This window comes from Diadema antillarum, unplaced genomic scaffold (assembly GCF_040938485.1).
Source record: "Diadema antillarum isolate AM-2024a unplaced genomic scaffold, OU_Dant_1.0 scf00000020, whole genome shotgun sequence".
NCBI lineage: Eukaryota > Metazoa > Echinodermata > Echinoidea > Diadematoida > Diadematidae > Diadema > Diadema antillarum.
In genome coordinates this window covers 4352991-4375406 of record NW_027270909.1, presented here as the reverse complement: position 1 = coordinate 4375406, position 22416 = coordinate 4352991, and the positions used below count along the sequence as shown (strand labels likewise).

The following is a 22416-nucleotide window of genomic DNA, read 5'->3' as shown; positions in this document are numbered from 1 at the left end:
CGCATGTTTTAATCTTTATAAATGTACTTTTCTTTCGTCAATTTGTTTGTGGCTTTGTGTAACTGTATTGATGAGTGTGTCTTTTATTATATAATATAAGATGTATTAACATTTGAAGAGTTTGTTTGCAAAAACCGATAAGTCCATTTTTGAAGATTTTGAAGTACAGTCTCTGTCATAAAGTACAAAATAATATCTTTTAAATGATATATTGGTCACTACATATAAAGGTACATTTTTGAAGCTATGGTCAAAAGAAGCCAACATTTTCTTATTATTCTCTTTATTTTTCTTGACCTTTAATCGCAAATGTCTCCATTTGGCAAATATGGACTTATCGGTTTTTGCGAACAAACTCTTCATTTATTATTCTGATTATTCTGTATCTTATTTTTCTTTTAGGTTTTCGGTTTAAAGGGACCGTACAGTTTTGGTTGACGATAGCACGTCAGGATGAAATATTTTGCAAGATAATGAAAAACGGTTTATGAAAAAGCGAAAGAGAATTAAATTCCATATTTTATATGTGGAATAAAAAGTTTGTTTTAGAAAAATTGGTTTTGAAATGACTAAGAAATGCAAATGTATAGCGGTCTGAATAAAAGGTGGGACCCACCTTTTATTCATCATTGTTCATGTTACGACCTTAGCTCCGTTGGTGGTTATACCGTTTGAATTCGAATCCATTCGGAATGAGGGTTTTTTCGACCCAGGCCTTTCACGTCTAAATGCTTATTGCCACTAATATGGAATTCTGAACAATTCTTTATGGAATCAGTCAATGGTTTGAACTCGATTCCCTCCCGATTACACCATGTGCATACTGAGGGTAGTAATATTAGGTACTTTGTGTTTCGTATTACCGTATTATGTCTCCGATACTCGTCAATAGGTGGCGCTTCAATGCTCGTATCATCATCCCGAGGTTTGGCGCTGTGTAAGAGTTCTGTGATTGATATTGATAACTGATAGGAGAAGTGATTATCAATGTGAGGTATACAAATTATATTACATTATTATATTTTATATTACATTATTATATTTTTCCCTGCATGTACCCTACTTTGCCTCCTTAGGATAACAGTGTAAATATGATAGTGATCATTATTACATTTATATTTTGAATAAAAAATTTATCCTCTTGTGATTGGTTGAAAGAGCTTCACGTGATTATAGGTTTTCAGTTACATTGTGTGTCAGAGTACTGGACCGGACTGGACGGTGTTGGCATGTTTGACACTCCATGGAATAAATACAATGTACATGACTGTATCTGCAAAATGATGTCACAAAGGAATTCTGAAATTATGCGCAGCTCTGTACCTTCATCCTGCGAAATGTAGGGCTAACATTTTTTACCAAAACAATTGTGACATCACAAAGTATTTCTGACATCGCGCACTGCGTGATACCCACCGAACTACTGGTAACCCACCGAACTATCTTTTAGTTCGGTGGCGATACCGTCACTTTGGGATTATTGTAACAATTCCCAACAAAACATTATTGTGACGCCACAAAGCACTAAATTTCTAACAAAGCAATTGTGATGTCATAAAGCAATTCTGACATTGCGCATTGCTTCGCACCGTAGCATCATAGAGCAGCAGTAGTCTGACATCGTGCGCTGCGTCTGAGGATCAGAGTGTAAGGCCCCTTCACAACACAACATAATTGCATCCATGACACGACTTCTCGCTTCACATTCCCCCCTTTTTTTGTATAAATTTTTGATCCAAAATATGTAATAAATATACTCTGCTTAACTTTGAGTTTCTGACTAAAACTAAAGGCATAGGCCTCGGTGCCTCCAAAAGCACTATTCACACACACTGAGGGGTGCAGCCCCTCAGTGAATAGATCTTTTGGAGTCACCTCTGCCAATAGTTTTAATTTTAACCAGAAACTCTTAAAAGGCAAAGTATATCAATGTATAATAGAGATGTTATATATATATATATATATATATATAATATTGTAAAGACTAGTATTAATCCAAGCATCCCGCAATAAGAAAAGTTCGGTGATAAAACTCGAAATGGCTGCAGTGATGATATGACAGAAAATTATGACAATTAGTATTCACAAATCCTTTCTGTAAAAAGAACTTTTTAAGTTAATGTTCAACCTAGAAACAAGATATAATGAAATAATCAATTGTGCTGGGATCATTATGAACTAAATTTAGTTGCGATGAACTCCAGCAGTATACAGGCCTGTTAGTAACTACGATAATCCTAAAGAGGCAAAAGAAATGATTAACAACGCATATCCATATATGGAACAATAACCACTGAAATGGTTTTATGCTTACACTCATAGATAGTGAACATTTAAAGGCCATTCTTTATTGAAGTGTCATGGCTTAATGAAATGAACCATTAACATTCTCGAATTCGATGATTGAGACATAGTTTTTAGATTTAAAGGGCCTCTTATCTTCAAAATTAATGTGTATGAGTAAGTAGATAATAATAAACACTGACTCATACACAAAATTGATGTTTAGAATCAGGCCCGTAACTGGGGGAGGGGTGTGCAGGGGATTTCGCGGGACCCCCACCCCACCCCCACCCCGTTTGCTCCTTGGTATATTGCTCGGTATGTGTAACGGAACTGAACATAAACTTGGACTAAAAAGGTCCATTTTTTTGTCTAATTCTGAATGTCCTCCATAAAAATCATACGGACCTAATAATACAACGTATTTTGCCCATTTATGTTAAGATATAGCTAATGTGAAAAAAAAAAATCATGCTGAATAACCCATATCTAAGGAACAGTTCCGAACAGTGTTACTGCCGTGAGCAAGAGAATTTTGATATTTTTCAACCATTCACATATTCTATTCATATTGGAGGATGTATTCTAGCACAGTTACTGATCAATAAGATTGTAGTGATTATTTATCCAAATTAATATTCTTTCTTGTATAGCTTCACGGTTTCAACACAGTCTTCAGAGACAATGGAAAAATATCATACCGAATGTCGGGACCTCTCTGATATCATGTATACGGCTTACCCAGTCATCTATTTTTTCATTCATTGTCATTTTATAGATTGAGAATCGCAATGAGCTCTGTACTATCGGTCCATCTCGGGATAGGCCTATACAATGCGGCATTATTGCATGCTGCATGGTGAATGATACCGTATAAAGGTTACATTCCCAGTATCGTCTATACACGCTCTGAATCATCAACATCGTTATTATGTGATAGGACGATGACTCAAGACCCCCTACGGCGATGATGATAAAGACACTGTGATTTCCAGGAAATGTGTACTCTCAGTTAATTTCAACCTGTTCATAGGCCTTTATACAACTGTATACATCATTAGAGACGGCGGTATAAATGGAGGAGAGAGGTGAAGATGCGCTGATTCGATTGTTGGCAAAGCCACTCAGGGTCAAAGGTCAATTCTAGCTATACGTTCATAAGAAATGTACTTGATGACATAACCAATTTTTGATATTGTTGAGTATAAACATGGTTTGTTCATTATCAAAATGATTGTTGGTGAAAGGTCAAAGGTAACTGTATTTTTTCTCCTGCAGGATGTATAATGTAAAAGTGGACAAGGTTAGGGCCGGCGCCATGTTTTTTTGTTTTTTGTTTGCTTGTTTTTTAACTGAGGGTCCAGTTATTAATATTTCTGGTACCACTTCCGGGTTTCATCACCTCTCAAGCAAAAACAAACAAACAAACAGATATGTCTGTATGTCTCTCTCTCTCTCTCTCTCTCTCTCTCTATCTCTATCTCTATCTCCTTCCTTGGTGTGGGTTATGGAGCAAAGGGTTTTGGGTATATACCTTGAACCTTGAACCTTGAAGTAGTAATCCCTTTTAGCAGTTCCTTGAAACTATCCCGGGATGGTAGAAGTGTCGTGCGTCAGTGAGAGGTGACATGGTGAACAGGATGATTTTAAATGTCACTAATGTACAATAAAAGTGACGGTGCATAGTGCTAATAAAAAAAAATAACATGCATCTGTTCTTAGAGCATGTGTGACCCAACAGGAGGCTGCATCACTCGGATGACTGGAAGAGCAGCCTCTCTGAATGTTAATGGGTTGGTAATTGTGACCACAGGTCCTGGCAGATGGTTCCAGGTTCTAACAGCTAGGGGAAAAAAGGAAATATATTGTAAGTATAAATGTTGAAATAGTTTTATATATATGTTTGAAGGGATTTGATGTATTTATTTAACCTTATGATAGGGAATATTAGAGGGTTTATTTTAGTTATGTTATGTTTGATATTACTGATTGTTATGCTAACTGAGACTCATGTTAGTTATTTGGGTGTGTTTGTGTGTGAGTGTGTGTGTTATTTTGAATTTTCTGATATAAGTTTTGTTTGTAGTATCATGTTATTATTTTGTAAATTTAAAATTGGGGGCTGAGAAGGGTTGAAGTAGTTTGATTTATAGGGTTATAAAGAATTGATATATTGTATAATAATAGATTTGTAGGGTGTTGTTTGTTTTCATTGTGCTTATCATAGACGTAATTATGTAATTGTGATGTAAACTATGTGTACTGTTACGATCATTTTGTTGCAATGTAATGCCAGTGGAAGCCAAATTTCTATGTCTGACATAGACCAATAAAGAATGAATGAATGAATGAATGAATGAATGAATGAATGAATGAATGAATGAATGAATGAATGAATGAATGAATGAAACAGAACAGGTGAAACAAAAAACGGCTTTCTGACTGTAGTAAAAAGAAAAGAAAAGCGGGCCTTCAGCCGGCGGCGATTACAGTACCTGGGTTATTCGGCTTGGCAGCAAAAACAAACAAAAACACACACTCACACATAAAAAAAAAAATCCCTTAACCACGTTTTTCTGGTGCCACTTCCGGGGAAAAAAAGAAGGGGCCCCAAGCAGTGAGACCCTATATGTATTCATACGTATTATGCAACAACAACAACAACAACAACAACAAAGTGTGTATATAGGAGGGGGGGGGGATGCCGGGTCGAGCACCCCCTCCCCCCCCCCCCCCTCCACCTCCCCCCATCTCCCTGAAGGTAAATATACAGTCAGTGGCAATTGTAAGTTCAAGGGAAAATGGTCAGAAGTTATCAATAATGAATGAATGTTCCAAGATTAATCATTTCAAACTTCAGTTCTGAATTTTCCATCCCCCGCCCCACCCGAATCGTAGTCTTATAAAAAAAAAAGAAAAGACAAAGATGGAGGGTGCGAAGTATAGAGTGAAAAGGAGGCGAGAATAGAAAAGTGTTAGAGCAGGAAAGGAGGTATGAAAGCTAACAACGACGTTTGTTGAACGTCTACCAAGACAAAGAACTCAACTTCCTCGAAATCAGAACAATATGCCGCCATCTACGTCGAGAGGATGAAAACATTGATTCGTGTGGACGACAGTGTTACTCATAATAAAATGATTCGAACAGAAACAATGCGTGTCACTCTTATTGTGTCCGTCCTTCTCTTGAGTCTTGATGGTGAGTTATCGGCTTCCGGTACAACAACAACATCAACAAAAAACAAAAAAAAAAAAGCATGCAGGCCTTCAATCTGCTCTCTGCAGTAACCTATATGCATCATTATATTGCACGGCAACTACCGTGACGTGCATTGTTGCAATCTTGAGTTTACAGATCAAACCTGCTTTCACAACAAAGACGTAAAACTAGTATCATCCGTGCCAATATGGATCGAAAAAGAAACACAACGAGGCAGTCATAATCACCCCCTAAAAAATGAAACAATCTGACTCTCTGTTAACCCTGTAAAGCCGGGGGCCGGGAGACACATTTTGTCCCCTGGGCCATATTTTCATTTGCCAGCTAAATCCTCATACCCCAATTCGAACTGAATTTGGGGACCATTCCTAAAATTTTATTACAAACATTTTGATACGAATAGCAGGTCACTATAAGTTGGCCAATATACATAATATAGGTCACTTCTTTATATTGTAACGAATAGGGCCCCCATGTATAATGACCTTAATAAATTTAAGCCAATAATGAAGTTTGACTTGCTTTTCCTTTGTAGCATATTTGAAAATGATTGGTCTAAAATGAAGGCATATAATCAGGGATATGGAACTATATAATTTATCTTGAAAGAGAAAAAACCACATGATTTTACTACATTTCCTATGCATTCCTTTAATTGTAGTGAATAGCACCCTCAAGTGACCTTGAACATCTTGTATCATGTTTATAATTAAAGGTGCTTTGCCCATATCGCATGCACGGTGATTACACATCAACTACAGTAAAGAAGTTATATGGGGGGGGGGGTAATGTGCCCCATGCCTCCCCTCCCCCTTGGGCTTGCAAGAGTCTAGATAGCTTGGGTTTTATAGAATTAATTCATGGACATGAGAGATAATCTTTCCATAACTTTTTTCTTTTATGAGATTGATTAGACCATATTTCGAAGTGTCTCGAGAACGCCCATGCCAAGAGGTCCGATTGCCATTTTGTTTTATAAATAGGTGTATATTACTTTAGGTGCATGAAGAATGAAAAATACCACTAGCTGCAGAAAAAGAACTTGAGAGGAGGAGGAGGAGGAGCTAACAAGGAAAGATGAGAAGTTTAATATGAAAGAAGACAAAGAGATAAAGGTCAAAGAACGGGAGCTATATACTATAATATAGGGCATCCAAGAGGAGAACTAAAAGGACAGTTATTATCATTAATTACAGTGTAGTTATCATGATTATCATTGTTATCATTATTATTATTATTATCATTACTATCTATATTTTAATATAATAATAATAACATTAATTATTATTGTTATTATTATTATTATCATTATTATTATTATTATTATTATTATCATCATCATTATCGATTATAGTTAAGAAGTTAACTCTCCTTCTTTCAAATGTCATGCATGACTGAACACATTATTGGATTCTTTAAAGAAAACAATGACAAATTGCTCTTTTTCCAAGTTTGAGTGTTATCTGAAGGTCAACCCACATTCCGATTTCTCTCTTCGTATTCAAGACATGATTTGTCCCTGCGAGCTAATATGTGTTGAATGAACAGAAAAAAAAAAATGGACTGTGTGGGTTGACCTTTTTGGGGAGTGACCAAGTTATGGATGGGACAGGAGGCCATGCTAAGGGTTATATTAGATTAGAAGAAACTCTAAACACAAACCTGCATTCATGGGGCCGGCCTTCAGGCTAACCTATTATTTTATTTAACCACTTTCATTTAGATTTACAGATATCTCATCGCACTTATGAACATCAAGCATTTCAACTTGGAGACATTCAATGCTCCTTCGTGATACAACTCCAATTTGGAAAAAGTGCAATTCGTCATTGTTTCCTTTCAAGTTAATGCGTCAGTCATGCATGACATTTGACAAAATAATTAGGTACACAATGGAAGAAAGAAGAGTTTTGAACTTTCCTCACAATCAAGAATACACAGGGTATACTGTGAGTACTCCTCGTCGCTTTCACTTCATTTTCTATTTCCTTTTTGCACGTACCCTACATCGCTCCTCGACCACTGCACTAACGACGACAGAGGACCACAGAACTCTCAAGTTCTGTGCAGAGGACCGATAGATACACAGGAAAGGTGCGCACCCGTACAATGCATGCACTGTGACAGTACAGTACGTGCAGCAGTGGCTGCGCCTGTTGTGTGTGCGCTGCATGCAGGCCCTGCAATGGCCTACTGTACTGTTCGCTGGCTACATCCTTTTACCGGACGAAGGATTGAAGCATATGTATGTACTGAACTACGTGCATGTGTACCTGAGTTCTAATCGGTGGCAATTTTACAATTGTACAAAATGTGATTGTGGCACGGCATTTTCGAACTGCTCGACATATTTCTGGGAGAATTCCAATTAAAGGCAAAGAACCCGGTAAGTTGGTTTGTTTGTTCATACGAAGAATGACCGTAAATCTGTTAACTCGTGTTAGATAAATTGAGTATAAACACAGCACAGTCGGTATTAAAATTTTAAACCCCATACCCCAGCACACGCAGCATGCAGCAAACGCTATGCTATCCTAGTTGATTCCTACACAGCTGGCCGGCTGGTGAAATACGGCCTGCTGAAGATGCCTTTGCCACTTGACTTGTTCAATGTTGTTTGACGAGGGAGGAGGATATATTGAGCTTTAACTAAGGGCCAGATTCGGAAGTTGATAATAGAAACCAAGCTGTTCGAAATGAATGTTATTGTTAGAAGCATCAATTGGGTAAATGAATTCACTAGATCTAGGTGGAATTCACTATCATATCAAAATAACTTAGTCTAGTTGTTCCTGTGTTGATGAAAATCGGTTTTGAAATGCCCTGGTGATAGGCCTAAGGTTAACGTTAGATCTATCCAACTTCCAAGAGCATATCAAGTAAAACAAAACAAGGCGATCCTCAGTAAAAGGTAGGTCCTGTGTCCGGCTGTGATCCTTGACCGAAAGATCGGTCTTTACTGTATCTGGTCGTCGGGGATATGTTCCGCGGAGACTGCGTTGGCCCCACATTATCACATACTACTATAGTCTAGTCACACTCACACAGATCCCCTCCTTTAACAGTCTGGGAAACCCGCTCATGAGGACCGCTCCCGCGTACGAGGACTGCCCCGCCTCATCGGACCTAGTCGGATCAGGCCGCTACTGCTGTAGCGGCAGTCTTGCATTGTGCGAACACGCTGGCGCCCGTGTTTTGATGGGCGCTCTGCATCGGTTGATTAAAACTCGATTTTTGAAAAAAAAAACAAATAGGATTTTTTCTTCTTTTCATCATGGATAGTGGACGTGTGTGTAACAAAAAATCACCGTGCAAAGTTGCGACAATTTATACATCAGATGTGAGATGAATAGAAGTGAATAGGGGGCCTCATGAGGCGTTCCCCCCCCCCCCCCCCCCCCCCCCCTCATGAGGCGTAGGGGCCTCATGAGGCGTGGGGGCGGTCCTCATGAGGCGGGGCAGTCCTCGTACGCGGGAGTGGTCCTCATGAGCGGGTTTCCCGGACTGTTTAAGGAAGCTCCTAATCCTCTAACACATGTTAGTCCCAACGTTACATTGTAACGTTATTTGTATACTCCTGTCTCCGGAGAATCTGAGTGCTCAAAAGCGTCAAAAAATTAAAAGACTTCTCCGGACAGACGGATCTTTCTGTCTACCATTATCTCCCCTTTTATCATGCTTATTGTATTAGTAATAGTAGGATCGCTATTTGGATACCCATTACAGAGCTGTAATTTATCTCAGCCAGTTCAAAACTATTAAATTTTCATCAAATAAACTTTTAATTCCTTTTGAGTTTTTATAGGATTATGCTCATTTATATTTCATAGAAGTAGAAGGTATCTCATTCTCTCAAAAAATAATTGGGCCATTTAATCCTAAAAAAATAAAACAAACACTGGAAACCTGAAGTCCCATCTCAACCAAAACTGTATCAAGGCCCTTTAAAAAGATAATTAATGCCATGGTACTGTAGTGTACATGTGTATCTAACATCAAAATGTGGCATAGTTGAGCTTCAGGCTCTATACAATTGTAGATCAACTACCATAGTACTATTGGCCTACATGTACGTAGAACTCTAGTAGATAGCTTCATAGACAGAACAATTGTACAATATAGAGCCTTCAAGGGTAACAGAGCCTGTTCTACACTTTTTGACAGTATGCTGCATTTTGATATGTTTATGGTTTAAATACACTAATGTATTTGACTTACACTGCATTCCACAGTATTTTATCTCTTTACCATAAACAGCATTTTTTATTATACCAGCCAATTTTCAAACCAGGCCTTTTTTTAAAACAATTTGTGCATATACACACATATGTGTAGGCCTGTCTACAAAATGTGACGCCCCCTGTTGACATTTACAGTATATGACATTACATGAGTGTACACAATGTACTGTAGCTATATATTTCGCCGCGAATTTTGCGAGTCAGGAGCTATTCGGGAAAAACAACACGCGAAAATGTGACGAACATTTCAGTACTAGTATACCATGTCACGGCTGAACAGACCATACTGGCTAAGCAGCACGTATCTATGAATGCTGTAGAGAGCCAATCTTATCGCAAGGGGACCACTCGTCAGTCTAGCGCGATACTTGTAATTCTAACTTACTAGTACTCTTTTTCATAGTGTATAACTAGTATCATTCTTATTTCCTAGTAAGTTGCACACTTTCTTTGCCACTTCATATTTTCTCTGGTCCCCCAATCGCGAACCACTCGCGAAAATGTACAGCATACGCGACTATAGCGTATACAGTATGTCATCTGGGCCACACACACAACATGTGTACTACACTGTACAATGTATACACAGGAGATTGTCACTATTGGTGAGGACACTGTAGATTATTACACTACATGTTTTTGTATACTAATGTTTTCTTTCATCCCTGCATGCAGAGATGTTCCATTAGAGACTGCGCAAAATGAGCAGCAATGAATTCTTGAGAGCCTAACATGATGAAGACACTTTTGTACCGCATGATGGGAAAACATCGCGTACTCGTGGCGGCCCTCGTCATTTCGGGAGTGCTCCTCCTCCTCTCCACCAATCAAATCTCGGACAAGGAGAGGATGCGAAAACTCCTCTGTGCAATGCACAGTGATGGGCATCACCTTGACGACGCCGAGGCGGACGAACTAGAGAGAGAAGGGAATGCCTTTCCTCCGAGTATCGACAAGGTCAACGCGGATATCGCAGAGTTATCAGCACAGCATTCTGGGAGCTTTGAGCGTAGATTTCCTCAGGCCATCGTGATCGGAGTGCGCAAGTGTGGGACGAGGGCGCTTCTTGAGATGCTTCGCATGCATCCGAGCATCGTGGCGGCCAATCCGGAGATCCACTTCTTTGATGACAACTATTCCAAGGGAATGCAGTGGTACCGGGAGCAGATGCCGTTCTCCTATGCCGACCAGATCACCATGGAGAAAACGCCCGCGTATTTTGTTACCACCGAGGCTCCGGAGAGGATAAGTCGGATGAACAGCTCCATCAAGCTGTTGGCCATCGTGCGCGATCCAACCATTAGGACCCTATCAGACTACACGCAGATCAAGAGCCACACCTCAAACAAGCTGCGCAGTTTTCCACGATTTGAAGACAAAGTTCTGGATCACGGAGAAATTGACACAAGCTACCAGGCTATAAGGACCAGCATGTATGCCAACTATGTGAAAAGCTGGCAGCGCCACTTTTCCCCGTCCCAACTGATGTTTGTTGATGGTGCCAAATTAATTCTTGACCCGCTGCCAGAAATGAAGAAGGTCGAGCAGTTTCTCAACTTGAAGAGCTTCTTTTCCAAGCGCAATTTTGTCTACAATGCCACAAAAGGATTTTATTGTCTAAAATCAACAAAGTTAAAGTGTCTAGGAGACAAGAAGGGGCAGTCACATCCTGAAGTGGACCCTATTGTCTTGAAAAAACTGCAGAAGTTTTTCAGGCCATATAATGACAGATTCTTTGAATTAATTGGGCAGACGTTCGAGTGGTGACGTACAAAATGTACACTGTATCATACTCCTTTTTAATATTTTCTGTGGATAGTAGCAACTCTTTTTACTGTAGGTGGAGGTAGGGTTTGAATGACTCAAATTGAATTTATGTTAAACTTGCAGTAGCTGTGTAATATCGCTAATGCCACATTGAAATAGATTTTATCATTGCTACAGTTTAAGTTCTTGAGGTAGAATGCATCATACAAAGGAAGAGTTTCCTTGTGTGCAAATGATGAGGTGAAAGCAGCCCACTAAAATTGTGATACACATCTGGCAAAATTCTACCTTTACCAGGCAGTATTTGTCTAGCGGTATTTCCAAATCACAAACTGATTGTGGTGTCTACTTCTTGGATGCTCGCATGCAACAGAATCTCATGTTCATGTGTGCATCCAGTACATTCAACTGTCATGCAGTTTACCTTTTCACTAACATTACTACGCAGATAGCACCAGACATAGAAATTAGCCTGGAGGGTCACGAAGCGCTATGTCCTTTGGCAGGATAATACCCGCGAGATATCTACATACATTGTACATGTAATGTACAATTGTATTTACATTTTATTGTAAGCAAGCATTCAAACAAACTGAAGAAAGGTGAAATATTGAACATGAAAATACTAGTTGTTTTGAATATGGGTGCATTTATCTAAAAAAATTTTTGTGGCAGAATCATGATCCTATTTAAATCAAATGTGTTTGATGCATTTTCAGGCGATAGATAAACACAACCGTGTTTTCAATGGCGTTTAGTAACGTTGCGTTCGAGACCATGATCGCCTTTCTGGTAGTATAGAGAAAAGCAATGCCATTTTGAAACGCGTTTACAGTATATCCCAAGGTCAACTTCCAGCTGTTTGTGGTTGTGTTTCCTACCCATCATTTGTGTGTGAATGATCAAGGCATGTTTAGTGGTATGCAGTTGACCTTTATACTTCCTGGGCCGAATGGCGCAAAGCAGCTTTGCAGTGACACTTGAATCGCTAGTGTGTGATGGTTCTATAAACGCAGCACCCCAAGAATCGTGGTTCACACCACATTCATGAACACCATGATTCGAAACGCGTTTTGAAACTTGATTCTCTTTCTTGAGTTTGATAAGTGCGGCCTAAGAAGAAGTACTGCAGTGACCACTCCTGATGTTGTGGACGCGCGTGTTGTAATTGTGTACAGCCTTTCTGTAAAGTTGCCAATAGACAGGATTTCAGTGCTGAAGTTTACAAATTGTAAAACTGTAAACGTTTCATCCTTAGAACCACCCATATTTCTATGTGTAGGTACATTTTTTTTTTCACCTGGTATTTTATACCTGTATGCTATTAGCCATATCCATGCATTAATTGTAAGTTTTGTCATTGTAGGCATTTAATAAATTAATATTTACAAGTACATCCTGACAATGTACATTGTACATTGTACAATGTACATGTAGCAAAGTTATTTTCTCACCCTTTGTGTGCAGTGACAGGTCCCCTGTCGGTAACCATTTGAATGACTATAACATACACTGTACTTGTTGCTGAGGTATTACATGTTTTTGAGTTGTAATGGGTATTAAATCTGTGGAAAGGAAATACAGTATGTGTGAGATTAGATATGCACCGGTAAAGTTGGTCTGTCCATTATAACACTTAGTACATGTATTGTACTTCTTTCCCAGAGAATAGTGAAGTGTTTAGAAGTCAGCAGAGTTGTGTGTGGATTTTTTTTTTTTTTTCAGGTACATTTTATGCACATAACTTGAATTTTACACATTGCTCTTCAACAGGGCTCTCTGGGTAGACGGAAATGGAAATTACAATGCATTTTGTTGGTCATTTCACACAAATGTCTCAGTAGAAATTGAAATTGACAACAATGTACACAAGTTGTATGTAAGGTACAAAGCTTCAATTTATATTCAACTGCTTTAATAACATTTTTGATGAACAGTTGTCCATGTGTTCTCTTGACCCCTAACTGGTGAGAGTTTTATGGCTTAGATGTTTTACCATTATTACTGAGTCGGTCTATTTGGTAACGTTAACCCACTAATACCATTTTATACAGTGTAGAGTCGGTACTATGCAATGCATGCTCTTGCTTTTACATTATACATGTACACATTTATGATACTGGCAGAACATTATTCCTCATACTGCACAATTTGCAGTAGACATTTACACTTTTAGAATATTTATACTACAAATTTGTATAACTGTGATAAAGAGTGTTCATCATTTTTTTTCTGTATCTATTTGTGTCCAGAGGAATACAAAAACAAATAAAAAAGAAAACACCCAAAACTAGCAAACAAAACAAAACTAAACATAACAAAACAAAAACTCTGAGAGGTACTATAACTTTGTTCCCATGACAACCTGTAGTCAGTAAATTAAAGATGCTGTATACAGTGTACTTCAGAATTTGTTTCTGCTCATGAAACTCATGCAATATTCCGACAGGTCTCCAAGATGGCTCTCGTACCTCACAGCCACCAATTCTCTTTGATTCTTCAGCAGGCTTCCAGAGAACATTGATCAGTATCTCTTCAAATCTGGATATAGATAGCAAACTCTTTCTGATTTGGGCATTATATTTTCCCATCAAAATGCATGGAACGTTTAGTCAGTATATCCCACATTGCTCAAATTGATTTTGATGTGTGGGGATGTTGGTAATCCTGCTCTCTGCTTGTACAATGTACATTGTACCTGTACATGTACACGTACAGTTGTATAATGTACGTGCTGTACACTTGTGTGATTTCTTACATTGATGTACCATGGTACAACTGTTTTTGTTCTTGTTGGCCCCCACCCCCCCCCCCCCCCCCCCTTGGCAGTTGTACGTTGTAGTACAATACCGTACATACATTGTACAACAGTATGTCATTGTTGAAGTTGTGGTCTAGTTTACAAATGGTCCATGAATATCAAATTGAGGTATGTTTGTGTTCTGCAATACTGTTAACACACTGTTCAATATTGTGCACTTGTCTTATAAATACAAATGTCCATTTGATTGAAAAGGAAACAGATGAATGAAACATTTTATTGTGGCTGTAAAATTTGTAGTGAATAGAAGTTACACTTGTATAGTGTACACCTGTCTCAAGACTAAATCAACCTCTCAGTGTAGTATGATTTCGTTGTTATTCAGGCAGTCAGAAAATATGCACTATACATGTACATGTATATGTATGTGTGGTATAAGAATGTGATGATGTATGTGACATTTTACCAGGAAAAAATGTGGTAAGGTTCTGTATGTACTAGCTTGCCTACAGGTATAAAAAGTGTAAGACTGTACAGTGTACATTGTACATGTACCACGGAGTTGGCCATCTTCCTCTGTGTACATTGCAGTATTATTGTAGGAGTTGTTCTGTCAGAACATACAATGTACCACATGTACAGTACATTGTCTCCTGGGGCATGAAAAACCCTCACATGACTGTTCCAAATTCAATGCCAAGATTCACTCCCTCAGAACTGTTTCACACAATTGAAATACGTACTGTAGGAGCTTGCTGGTACAAGTGTACACCCAAAGGCTACGTGAAACAACCCCAAATCAGAGACTAAAACAGCAAATATCAGGGAGGTGAGTCTCACCTCACTGTACTGTAAAACGAGGAATGTTTGCATGCATTTTAATTTTGTGAATTTTGCAATGAGCCAAGATTAGCAAAATTAAATTGCACGCAAAAGTTCTTGTCTACACTATGCATTGAATGTTAGAGGCAACTCGCGAAAATTTCATGTCGCCAAAATACTTTGCTTTACAGCACCTAATTGTATTTTATGTGAACATTTGTATTTAGCATGCCAAATTTGCAGTCTTAGCCCTCTGGTAGACAGCATGTCCCACATACAATGTATGAAAGCTGGTTGTAAATGCCTGTCTTTTGCCAGCCCAGTTTAGCCTGCCCAGATACAGCCAGCCATTGCTGAATGAAGCCGAGCATAACCCCATAGTGAGCACTGCATTCACACTAGCCATGCTGCATTTTAGAACATGTGACGTTGTTGCATTGGCAGTCAGGTGTGACAGTTTATTGTACAAAGTGGTTTTTACAGCCCCCCTCTTTGTCCTAGAGCACAAACTAGACAGGAAGTGCCGCTGGGAATGGCTTTGTGCAGTGGACATAATGTACTTTGCCACACTGTGGCTGTTTCGTCCCTTTCACCCACCATCCCCACCCCAACTTTTAATACAGGAAGCCAACCTGTACATGTACAATAGTATGGGCTAGCAAAAGATACAATGTACAGTTGTATGTGCTAATGCAGAACTTCTGTTGAACCGCAAACTGTGTACATCATGCATTTGTGTCAAGTGGGAGTGGGGTAGCAGTGTACTACAGAACTTCTGCTCTGCAAATGTATCATGCATTTGTGTTGAAGGGATGGTACATTATTGGTGGAGATGGGAATTGGGCTTTTAACCTTTTGTGAGATACCAAGAAAACACTTGTGATATACATGGTAGTACACAGCATACCATTTTAAGAGGAATTCAAAGTTTATTTGATGAAAATCGGGTTTGGAATGACTGAAACATCAAAAAACAAAGTAAAACAAAGCGATCATAATAAAGTGTGGGTCCCACACTTTATTAGAATCACATTTTTTTTTTTTTTTTGATATCTCAGCCATTTCAAAAACCATTTTCATCAATAAACGTCAAATTCCTCATAGAATTACATGCTATTTCATATATTTCATAAGGGGTTTCTCATTACCTCACCAAAAAAAATGTTAGAAACCTGAAATTAGGTCTCAACCAAAACTATACAATCCCTTTAAGTGGGAGGTGAGTAAAACATGAACTGTGGCATTGTTGTAAAAGTCTGTTGACCACCAGAGAAAAGTGAAAGCATTGTATCTAATGCAGGCAGGGCTAGCTATTCTTTAAATGAAGGGGAAAAGATGTCTTACATGTTGCAGTCATTGCAGCTGTGGTGAAACACTTGAAGCTGATATCACTCCAATTTCTCTACGTCAAGTGTGGAACCTTTGAGTCGTCTTCAATGTATGTTGCAGTTTCTGTTATCTCAAATTAAACTGCATCACAAAAGTTGGACAGTGAAAGTCAGGGTAGTTTCCAACATGGAATATACTTATGGTGGTTGGTGAGCTAATTGTCCAACACATACCCTATGTCCTCTTGATGACACAAACAGTACAGTGTGCTAATAGTATGCATGGAACCCAGGAGGACTTTAGTACAATATTTGCTTTGATTCAACTCAGTGTCAATTGACTTTTACTGTGCTTTCTGTGCTGATGGGCAGAGGTGTCTGAAATCTGAGTGTCATTGAATAGAGGTAATCTTAATCCCCCCTAATCCCTTTTGTGTTACCATCACCTTCCTGTTGGACTATGAAGGCTTGTTGCTTGACTATGTAGGCTTGCTGACTTTATTGGGACAAAGTGAAGTGAATAATTGAGTGTGGATAAAGCGCCTGGCACTTAAAGATGTAGCTCCGGTTTGGATATGGGATGTCATCAAAAAGACTATTCACATTTTTTTTTTTTTTTTTCATTATGAGAATTCACTTTGAGAGCAGTTTGACTAATGCCAGTTAAGTCTGTGTGAGCTTTGAACTGATTAGCACAGAAAACCCCATAACATTGTACACACTCTCCAAAGTCCATGGCATAAAAAGGGCTATTATAAAATTGTAATTGAGCAGAGTAGACTGTTACATAATGCACCAGTCTGGTTTTATCAGTTGCCATGTGAAAGAAGCCCTAAAAAAAAGGTGAATTCAACAAAGAATTCTACTCAGGCAGCCTTGGCTAAACTGAAGATCTCGCAAGAGACTCTTCAACAAAGAAGAAAAAAAAAGCCTCAAGTGGATTTTAGAGAACACACACACACACACACACACACAATGAACAGAAAATGTTGGTTTGGTTGAAGACAATCAAATCATGTGTGAACTAGGTGTACATGTCTTTTAATTGTGTTCTCAGTAGACATATCAAAACCCATACAAATGTACACTGTTATGCACTGAAATATATCTAAAAAGGTCCTGTTTAAGAAGAAGTATGAAAAAGAGATAGGGTGGGGGGGGGGGGGGGTTAGGAATCAACTTTTTTTGAAGGCACCTGATGGGGTTGTTGGAGGGACAGTTTGTAGAGATACACTATACAGCTTTAGGCGAGCTGTTTCATCCCCTGCATGCTCACTGCATTTCAGTACAACATACTCGGAATCTAGTTTTCGATGCGTTAGTTGTTGGTACATGTAGGTTCTAAAGGCAAGCCTCATTAAACTGTTAGGTTGTCGGAAACAGTGTTTGTAACAAAGATAAGCATGAAGTTGGAATATTCGCATTAACCAACCCATTGCGTTATGATCGTCACTCCATGTTCATAGTGTTGGCCATGTTTAGATACTGTACCTGTACTGTAATTAGTGGGCTGCTTTTTACTCTGTGTAGTTTTTGTGTTGTGTGTATTTATGACCGGTGTAGTCTTCTGTGCTTGCATTGAATGCTATTATTACATTTGCATGAAAGAACATCGACAGTGTCCAATGTTCGCATCGTCAAATAGGTATGAAATATTATGTACACTGTTTGCAGTGAGAGCTCTACTACAGCCAAGCCTTCATGATGTGTTATCATCTAGATCAATTTCCGTACAATGCAATGTTATGAATGCTGCAAAACGGTAACCTCTATGACAGACAGTTTTAATGCGTTGAAGGTTTCTTGACATCATAGAGCAATAGGGTGCATGTTGACGAAAAGGGTTATGGAGTTTTAGAAGTGTTGAGATGTTCATGGTGGAAAAACACTGCAATGTATGGGGAGAGTTTGGGGTAGTTTGCCATAAAAATCACACTAGTTGGCTATGCTACATCAAGCGGCAGACTAGACTAGCCAAGTCATCTTGTGGGGTACTATGTGAAAAACATGTCGTTTGAAACTCACGACATGATCCAGTTTAATTCCTCGGAAATCTCCAAATTTGCGGATTATGTGGAGATGCAGATGTTGGCATGAATGGGCATGCAGTACAATTCTCCATCCCATTGTTACTGCACTTTAACTCTGCATTTGTATGTGTACCATGCTGTAAAGCCCCCTGTGTGCCCACATTATTCCGATACAGCAATCCTCTGTGTTTTGTGGAAAACATAACCTGTTTTTCAAAGCCATGTAACTTTTTTACAGAAATGTTTATGCTAGATATGCAATGAATGAAGTAGGAAAGAAAATTCCAAGCTTTTGCTGTGATGTAAATTGTGTGACAATGCTATAATGATAAATATTTTTCTTGCAAATGGCCAGTAGCTATATTATTATCCAGGTCTGGTAAGCATGACTTTTGCAGACACAACCGTGACAGAAAATTAGAATTTATAACAGTGTGGAACACTGCTATTCATTCACAAGGCAAATCAAGCTACAAGTTGATGTACTGTACATGTGTGAGGAGTGGAATTTGGGAGTGAAGCTTCCAATGCACTGTGGCAAACTTTCAATCTATTGATCGGTTTTGGATGGGTTTGTGCATCGGAGCAAAATATGTGAAGATGGCACGCTAATCCAACACTTACCTAGGTACACTGTAGTTGGGCGTGCAAGTGTGGCACATAGAGCTAGTCAGAGTGCCACGTCTCACCCTGCTCAACCTGATCTTAATTGATAAAAGCACAATCAGACTAGGAGGAGGGTAAGATTTTTCAAGCAATTTGGACTTGAAAATATGAAAGTTTTTAGAATTTTGAAGTCTTTCAGCCCATTCAACAAATAATAATGTTTCTTGCAACCACGTACAGGCTTTACACTATCGTCGCTGGAGTGACGAAACCTTTTACCTCAAATTTGGGTGAGAATGTCACTTTTTTTTTTAGATTACAATGTGATGTACTCATCAGATAATCAGTAAAGTGATGTCCTGTCCAAATCTTAGCTGACTTACCCCTATAAAGAAGCCACCATGGCATTTCAAAGGAAAGGTGATCCCATTTTTTACAGTGCTTTTTTTTTCTCTCCTGAACGTTTGACATTTTTGACACAAGGTTTATCATTGCAACAGTGATGTGTAAATTATGTCGTCAACCTACAATTCTCCCATTATTTTATGCACAAAAATGTTTTGAAAATCTGCTCTTTCTTAGGTAATTCAGCAACTACAGTCATATCCCTCTTTGAATAGAGTGTCTAGTTCTGGTTTAGGCCTGTTGGAACACAGCAAAGATTAGACACAAATTTCATGTGAAGAAATGACATTTAGCTAAGATTTATCAGTAGGACCAGAGGTGGCAAGCGAGTTCATGACAATTAATATCACAAAATCTAAGTGACATTCATACCTATGTGGATATATGTAACATATATCATAGTGGATGCATGTGTAACTTGAAAATTCCATTACGTTCCCGCTTTTCCTCAAATATTTGATGAAATCTCTCCAATCATGTTGGCTTATAGATTAACTCTTGCTGATATAAGTCAACTTTGTGTGGAGATTGGGCTTTAATATGAATTGCATATTAAAATCTGTCTGTACGTGTATCACGAAGCTGCATGAGCAGTGTATGTAAAATTATCTCTGTTGAATGTTGTCGTATGACCTTGTGAGGGTATTCCAGAGTCTTTGACATGTGCCGATACCACATTGGTTCAGACATAAGCCATTCTTAGTAATCAGACTACACTGTACAGCAGATGTACTGACACATGTACATGAAAGGGATGAATTCTGGAGATGGGGGGGGGGGGGGGGGGGGGAGGGGTGCTTTGGCTGGGGCTGAATGTGAGATTTGCCCAGGCCTGTATTATTATGATAATGAGATGCCTGTGTGGAATGAGGCACCCCTTGAACAAGGGGAAAATAATGATATGTGTGGTGTCAGCATAAACTGTGTGTTTCACTTGCATGGAAACAGCACATCCTTTAGAATCATGTGAATGCTGTGCAGAGATGGATGTGTTTCATATGCATGCTTTTTTTTAAAAATTCAATTATTTTTGTTTTCTTTTACGCGATAGTTGTATGAAGATTTCTAAAGAATTGCTGTCAGTTATCAAACTTTTGCCTTGTATTTATCATAGATATTTGTGTATAATGTATTGCCTGTGTACAAATTTTGATAGCTGGCAGTGGATGGTTAGCAGTTGGGTCTATCTTATGATTATCCAGTATATGGATATATTATTAATCTCTGCAACTTGTCATTTTTTTTTCACTGTCATTCTTGACCTATACATATGCTGATATGTGATGTGTCCTATTGTAATATGTACAGTGTACATGCATTTCTTTGGTATGACATTTTACATGAACATTTAATATTCTGTGAATCGAATAATGTATGTAACTAACTATAAATAAATCCACTTTGATACATAAATGGTCGCAGTTTCCAGTGTTTGCTACATTTAGTGAACTTTCTGTATGTCAATTTGCATTTTAGAAACACAAACACACACACACATGCAGTCACACAGGCTAATTTTCTAGTAGCACAGATGTGAATGAAATGGTAGAAATGAATTCAAGGACAATGCCAGTGGCAAATGCTATACAGAGCTCTGGCTGCACATGTAATTTGGTATAAGTATAAAAAGGAAGGATTGATGGGGGTAGCTCCTTCATGCAAAGGATTCAAAATCAATTGCCTAGGTCAAAGGTCACAACCTGAATTATGAATAAAGAGCACTCACCTTTTTCGCTGAATTTAGTGATGTGTGCGGTGTAGCTCCAATAGGCATTCAACTGAATTTATCTCATGTTGTAGTTTGGTCTGCAAAGGTGCCTTTAGCTTTTGCAAAGTTGTCAAAGGTCACACTGCAAGATGACCCAATGCTCAAATAGTAATCTCTATTAAAAAAATTGGACCAAGTTCATTCAAACTTTGGCTGATATGTTGTGTTTGTTTTTAAAGCAGGACTATGAAAAGTACTTGGAAAACACAAAGACACAAAGGAATGGATAGGAACAAGTTTTTATGTATCCTTGCCAATGCAAGTCCTTGCAGTATTATTTCTAAGTTTTGCTGTTCTGGTCCAATTTGTATCTTCCTTTGATAATTTTCCCTGAAATAGCACAACATGTATGAAAAGTGTGTCTAATGCTGTGTACGCCAAATATTTTGAGAGTTTTTTATTTCTTGAGTCAGGTGCTATTCGGGAATTTAAAAAACATTCAAAAATGTAAACTCTGATCCCGGCACGAATGTCACACACACACTTTCACTTCTCTGCTTGGTACTGTACTCCACAATCGCAAATTTAGCCACTCGTAAAATTGTTGGGAAGTTCCGATTCGCGAAAAATTACACTCGCTAAATATATGGCATAAAGTAATTTCCTCAATGTCCCAATGTTGCAGTGCCAGCCATTTCAATCAAAAGTAACATTATGCAAATGACACTTACAAAAAGTAATAACACATTTACAAAGCAGATAGTTCTTATAAAAAGTTTATTAGATAATTGATTTGATCTTTGAAAGTACTGTACACTCTACATGATAAACAATTGTGCATATTATGCGGCGGCTGTGTATGACATGCTACCACTCTATATGTGTAGGAACACTTCGTATCTTCTCTTATAATACAGTGATTCTTTTCTATGTGCTCCACGATGGACGGATCTACAATGTATGAGAAAATATTGAGATGAAATCTTGGATTCTTTGTAGGCTCACAATGCAAAATTCAAACACAGGCAAACTCTGTTATAATGAGAAACACTACTCGGGACTTCCATAATTTTCTTGTCATAACCGGGAGACCTCATTAACACAGATGTAGGGTAAACTGTAATGACAGTTTATCAGACAAATCTCTTGTTTAATCAAAGCCTCTCGTATTGGTCTTTCATTATAATGGACACTGATATATGATAGAAACATCTCACTACAATAAAATACTTCTTTTATGCAGCT

At 38.4% G+C, this 22416-nt stretch overlaps 1 protein-coding gene across 1 annotated transcript; it reads left to right on the top strand.

Moving 5' to 3' along the window:
• Nucleotides 1-7755: 7755 nt before the first annotated feature.
• On the top strand, nt 7756-11577 carry LOC139729130 (heparan sulfate glucosamine 3-O-sulfotransferase 5-like). The gene is made up of 2 exons (XM_071640064.1): nt 7756-7889; nt 10420-11577. The coding sequence occupies exon 2, from the start codon at nt 10477-10479 to the stop codon at nt 11509-11511; it is 1035 nt and encodes a 344-aa protein (XP_071496165.1). The 5' UTR covers nt 7756-7889; nt 10420-10476; the 3' UTR covers nt 11512-11577.
• The last annotated feature ends 10839 nt before the right edge of the window (nt 11578-22416 follow it).

What these genes read in the sequence shown, in the direction of transcription:
- LOC139729130 (XM_071640064.1), top strand. Translation starts at nt 10,477, where the DNA reads ATGATGAAGACACTTTTGTACCGCATGATGGGAAAACATCGCGTACTC.